Raw genomic sequence first — 6726 nt, 5'->3', positions numbered from 1 at the left:
TATATGTGTATGTATATATATGTCTATATGTAAATGTATATGTGTATGTGTATATATATATAAATTTATGTGTATATGTGTAATATATGTGTATATGTGTATGTGAATATACGTATATATGTGTATATGTATAATATATTTTTTATATTTTTTTTAAATTAAAAAAATATTTGCGACGGATTTTTCTGTCGCAAATCCGTAGTAAACGTAGATTTTTTTTAAAAAAATATTAAAAAAGATATTTGCGACAGATTTTTCTGTCGCAATTCTGTCGCAAAACTCGGATTTTGTCCGTCGCAACTTTGCGACAGATTAACGACCGGCAAACTCATGCGACAACAATATACGGACAGAAATGATTCTGTCGCAATCTGTCGCAAATTTGTAATTGCGACAGATATTCTTTTGTATTTGCGACAGATTTTTCTGTCGCAAATTTTGATGTTTCTTATAGTGCAAGCAGCCCCCCCCCCGGAGCTTGGGTTCAGCGATTTGCATCCTTCGCTTGTCGCCTCGGCTTCACCCACAGCAAGTCCGACACTTCACTCTTCATCTTACGCAGCAACAAAGGAACGACGATTCTTCTACTTTATGTAGATGACATTATTCTCACAACTTCATCTCCCGCATTGTTAAATGAGATCATCCGAGGTTTACATCGCGAGTTTGTCATGACTGATCTTGGCCCACTTCATTACTTCCTTGGTGTGCAAGCAACAAACAACAAAGAAGGCCTATTCCTCTCTCAAACTCAATACACAGCCGACATTCTAAATCAAGCAAACTTGGAGTCTTGCAATCCTTGTCTTACACCTGCCGTCACGAAGTCCAAACTTTCCGTCGGAGTAGGCGAACCTGTCGCCGACCCTACACTCTACCGAAGCCTTACCGGCGTCTTACAATACCTGACCTTCACGCGCCCAGATATTATGTATGTCGTTCAACAAGTCTGTCTCTTCATGCACGACCCAAGAGAACCACACATGCAAGCACTGAAGTGCATCATTCGCTACGTTCTTCTTTCTCAAGACTCACGGCCTACATTGACGCCGACTGGGCAGGGTATCCCGACACTCGCCGTTCGACCTCTGGGTTCTGTGTATTCCTTGGGGTCAATCTTGTTTCATGGTCTTCTAAACGCCAACACACCACGTCACGATCGAGTGCCGAAGCCGAGTATCGAGTCGTTGCAAATGCTGTTGCAGAATCTTGGCTACGTAACCTCCTCACCGAGCTCCACTCGCCACTCAACCAATCAACCGTGATCTTCTGTGACAATGTGAGTGTTGTCTACATGTCAGTGAACCCCGTACAACACCAACGTACAAAACACATTGAGATAGACATCCATTTTGTACGAGAGAAGGTCACCATTGGTCAGGTTTGAGTTCTGCATGTTCCCTCTTCTTCCCAATACGCAGATATCTTCACCAAGGGTCTTCCATCATCTCTCTTCCTTGAGTTCAGGTTCAGTCTGAACGTTCGCCAATCTCCCGCTCCGACTGCGGGGGTGTGATAGCGGACATTATAGACTAATGAAGGATAATATATCAATCATATATATATTGCCATATATGTAACCAATTACGTCATATTCTCTATTTGTATATATACATGATCAATGATAATGGAAACTCTAAGAGGGAATTATACCAAATCACATTAATCGATTATATGTTTATAGATATAAAATATAATCTTACAAGAAATCTAATTACCTATTATAAATATTTAAATATAGAAATATAATCAAATTTAAATATCATGTAAATCTTCTCGATATCTCTTATATAAACCTTTAGTTTTGAACTAGTTTTTTAATATGAAATTATAGTTTTTATCATGTAAACAAAAATCGAATATGTAATGCCTATAGCAATTCATCGATAAGTTTCGTAGATAGATATAGTTATACTTAAAACGAATCATCAGTAATGCGACTGAAAATTCCGTTGCAAATAGTGTGCATTTCCGTCGCAAGTTGGACTTGCGACGGAAAACGACAGTGACATTTTTGTCGGTACAACATTGTCACAAACAGAAAATGGTCGTTGATCGATGCAACATTGCGACAGAACTTATCTGTCGACAAATTGTCACAATGCAACGGAAAAACCGTCGTTGATTTTGTCGTAGAGTACTACAAACATTGTCGTCACAACCTTGCGACTGATTGGGACAGTTTTTCTCCGTGGAAAATTGGGACGGCTTATTTCTTTCAGACTTGCGATAGATTAGGAAAAGAACAGTCACTGTTACAATAAACATAAATTCCCAAGTTTGGACCGTAGGTTCTCTCGTAGTAAAGCCCATTAGGCCCAAGTATCTAAATCAAACATCTATGAAATCTACGCCCAATGGTCCATCTGATCGGCCCATATCTTTTATTCTAAAAGTTATTCTTTAGTAAAATTGAGGTGATCGATTTGCTTACTGATCGAATAAATGAATTGATAATAGTAGAACAATTCTGGTTTATCGGAAATCAAACAAATGAATTCTAAAACGACCAAACCAAATTCAACATAAAAAAACGAATAATTATATTTTTTAAAAAATAATCGGAATATAATGAAATTGAATGTTCGTGAAACTCGTCATTTTTTTTTTGCAAAAGCCTTAATCTATTTGATTTTATATCGAGCTATTTTTTAAAGTATTTTATATTTTCTTATAATTTTTATATTGATTGAGTTGGTGGAAATAAGATTTTGGGGGGAAAAAGAAAAGGTGAGAATGGAAGAGGAGGAAAGGTGGGCCCATTTGCATTGAAACATTAAATGAGGAATTAAATGGTCAGAGATGACCGTTGAGCTGACCACTGCTATGCCCCATTTAATTCACTGCACTGAAGGATTGTATTTCTAATTTTTTTACCCAATAAAAAATAACCAAATCCGATTTTTTTTTACTGACTGTGGAGCCGTGGACTGCATACAAATATAGTGTATGGAAAGAAAGTATTCTCAAAGAAATTCAGCATTTACTTTCCCTTTTTTTTTTTACAATTTCCAAAAAAAATAGGGGTTCAATTCGATATTCAAACAGTTCAGTTTCGAGATAATATTTTCGATTTTATAAAAATTATACCAAATTAGAACCGAATATTAAACGGTTTAATTTGATTTTGTTTTAACATCGGTTTGGTTCCAAACGATGTTGTTATATGAGTCCTAAATAAATACTCAACCATAATATTTTCACATATATTGATAGATAATTTAGATTTTGATTCAATATTTATTGGATTCGTTTATATAAAAATATATTAAATCAAAACTGGTTCGGTCCTATTCTATTTGGATTTAGTATTAAATTTTTCAACTTAATGTCTACCCTTAAAAAAAAAACAGGTCCACGTGACAAAAGGCTGACTGACAAAAAAAAAAGGAATGGAAGTAAACCACATGCTCGTGGAGTCCAAGGATCGTCCTTTATCATAATTCATGCACTTGCAAGTGTAAATGATCGAATACCTCATCCACAATTAAATTTATTTTTTAATGCTTCTAATATACTCTATGAATATTCGTTCGGTTATTCGTAAAGGGAACCCAACACGTCATAATAACGAATCAAATTAGATTCAGAAAATTAAACAGTTATGATGTTTTTATAACTTTGGGAACCGAATTCAATTGTATTCAAACCGAATATTAAAACAATAAAAATTATATTTTTTAAAAAATAAATATTTTATCATTTAAAATTGTAACAATATTCAACATAAAATGGTAAGGGATAAATATATTTTTTTTAAATCATAAGAATCAAATCCAACTAAAACTCATGAATCAGAAAATCGAAATGATCATCCTAGATATTTGATTTGTTGATTGAAAAAAAATTAAACCTAATAATAGTCAATATATTTGAAATATATTTAATTTTAAAATAACTTTGATATGTTTTTAAATTATGTTAAAAGAATTCAAAATTATTCGAAATCGCGTATAAAAACAAATTTAAAAACAAATGAAATTTCGATTTTTTTTTTGAAATTTTAATATTCTAAAATTTAAACAAAAACACAAACCAAAAGAAAACCAATACAAACGAAATCCAAAATGTTAACCTCTCTATTCCACACTGCTGTGTTATCAATCGGTGCATCACTTTTAAAGATGGTTGATAACGTCATCAAACTTGTTTGTATTATAACTTTAGAACCTATTATATGTGCTAATAGGTTTGAAAAAATCACAACTTTTTGGATATTTATGTTTTTTATTTGCAAAATATCATTTCCATTGATCATTTATAGTTTGCTTTTGATGGCAGTAAATATAAACAACAACACTACTGAAATTCGTACACAAATTACAAATATGTAGGGACACTATGGAATATTGAAATTATTCATTGTAAACTTTCTTACTCTATACCCAACAAAATACAAACCAACCCGAATATATATATATAAAATTTTGAAAGAAAAGAAAACGTATCCGAATCCAAAACCAAATTAAGCCCAGAGATTCTGTTTCAAAACCAAATAAACCGGGATTGAACCAAAAAAAAACCAGAATTGGCCGCACCTCTGGAAATTACAGCAAGCAAGCAAGGCATGAAATTATTGAATAACTTCTGCCAGTTTCAACCACCTCTTATTTACTCCATTCACAGAGCGCCCAATGAGATCACCTCCTGTTAGTCTGTCCTTTCATCTCTTCTCTTCCCCTTTCTAAGAAGCTCACCACAGTGTCGTCTCTCTGCCAAAAACACAAATGGTAGAAACCACAGTGAAATGGCTCTTCTTCTTCTTCTTCTTCTTCTCACCTTTGTCCGTATTTGGTCACGGGGAAGCTGAAATTCGGGAGAAGAAGACTTATGTTGTTCACATGGACAAGACTGCAATGCCCGAATCCTACTCTGATCACATAGAATGGTATTCTTCCATGATAAAGTCTGTCGTGTCTGAAACCCATGTAGAAGAAGAGACCAGAATACTCTACACCTACCAGAAGGTTTTTCATGGAGTCGCTGCTCGATTGAGCAAAGAAGAAGCCGGGAGGCTCGAACAGGAATCGGGTGTTGTGGCTGTAATCCCCGAGCGAAGATACGAGCTTCACACCACGAGAAGTCCCACGTTTCTTGGCTTAGAGAGACGTGACAGTGAGAACACAGTCTGGGAAGAGAAGCTCATGGACCATGACGTCATAGTCGGTGTACTCGACACTGGGATCTGGCCCGAGAGCCAGAGCTTCAACGACACGGGCATGTCCCCTGTTCCTGCTACTTGGCGTGGAGCCTGCGAGACGGGCAGAGGTTTCACCAAAAACCACTGCAACAGAAAGATTGTCGGAGCGAGAGTGTTCTACAAAGGGTATGAAGCTGCGACAGGGAAAATAGATGAACAGCTTGAGTACAAATCACCTCGAGATCGAGATGGTCATGGAACTCATACCGCAGCTACGGTTGCTGGTTCTCCCGTTCGTGGAGCCAACCTTCTGGGATACGCTTATGGAACAGCCCGAGGGATGGCTCCACGTGCGAGAATCGCTGCTTACAAGGTTTGTTGGGTCGGAGGGTGCTTCAGTTCGGACATTTTGTCGGCTGTTGATAGAGCCGTTGCTGATGGAGTTCATGTGTTGTCGATCTCGTTGGGAGGTGGTATCTCCACTTATTACCGTGACAGTTTGTCGATAGCTGCATTTGGAGCAATGGAGATGGGTGTCTTCGTGTCGTGTTCTGCCGGAAATGGCGGTCCTGATCCGATCAGTCTCACGAATGTATCGCCTTGGATCACGACCGTTGGTGCAAGTACCATGGACAGAGATTTCCCGGCTACAGTTAATCTGGGAAGTGGAAGAACCGTGAGGGGAGTGTCACTGTACAAAGGAACAACGGTTTTGTCCAAGAACAGACAGTATCCTCTGGTTTACATGGGAAGCAACGCGAGTAGTCCTGATCCAAGCTCGTTCTGTCTGGATGGAGCTCTGGACCGACGTCACGTGGCGGGGAAGATAGTGATCTGCGACCGGGGAGTCACTCCCCGTGTGCAGAAGGGTCAGGTGGTGAGAGAGGCCGGAGGAATCGGCATGATCTTGACGAACACGGCCACGAACGGCGAGGAGCTTGTTGCGGATTGTCACTTGCTTCCTGCAGTTGCAGTGGGAGAGAAGGAAGGTAAGATGATCAAGCAGTATGCCATGACGAGCAGACGACCAACTGCGAATCTTCAGATCCTCGGAACCCGGCTAGGGATCAAACCGTCTCCGGTAGTTGCAGCGTTTTCTTCGAGAGGGCCTAATTTTCTGACACTCGAGATCCTGAAACCCGATCTGGTGGCTCCGGGAGTGAACATTCTCGCAGCGTGGACGGGAGATATGGGACCATCGAGTTTATCCTCGGATCATAGGAGGGTAAAGTTCAATATCCTGTCCGGAACTTCGATGTCATGCCCTCATGTGAGCGGTGTGGCTGCATTGATAAAAGCCAGGCATCCGGATTGGAGCCCAGCCGCTATAAAGTCAGCTCTTTTAACAACGGCTTATGTCCATGACAATAACCTTAACCCTCTAAGAGATGCTTCAACCGGTGCACCTTCCACACCTTACGATCATGGAGCCGGGCATATAAACCCGTTGAAAGCTCTAGACCCGGGTTTGGTTTACGACATTGGACCTCAAGATTACTTTGAATTCCTCTGCACCCAGGATCTAAGTCCGTCGCAGCTGAAAGTTTTCTCAAGACATTCCAACAGAATCTGCAGAAACACTCTTT

The 6726-nt window shown here is 38.8% G+C and overlaps 1 protein-coding gene across 2 annotated transcripts in view; it reads left to right on the top strand.

The window, feature by feature from the left end:
* Positions 1–4523: 4523 nt before the first annotated feature.
* The window catches only part of LOC104798719 (subtilisin-like protease SBT1.3), a 3210-nt gene continuing 1007 nt past the window's right edge, over positions 4524–6726 (top strand). The window contains exon 1 of one of the 2 annotated variants that reach the window (XM_010520905.2): positions 4524–6718. In XM_010520905.2, coding sequence (XP_010519207.1) covers positions 4728–6718 — 1991 coding nt within the window. In that variant the 5' untranslated portion in view covers positions 4524–4727. The other variant, XM_010520904.2, reaches the window with a different exon arrangement.

The sequence above is a fragment of the Tarenaya hassleriana genome, unplaced genomic scaffold (assembly GCF_000463585.1).
Source record: "Tarenaya hassleriana unplaced genomic scaffold, ASM46358v1 Cleome57, whole genome shotgun sequence".
Taxonomy (NCBI): Eukaryota; Viridiplantae; Streptophyta; class Magnoliopsida; order Brassicales; family Cleomaceae; genus Tarenaya; species Tarenaya hassleriana.
This window is presented reverse-complemented; position numbering and strand designations above follow the sequence as displayed.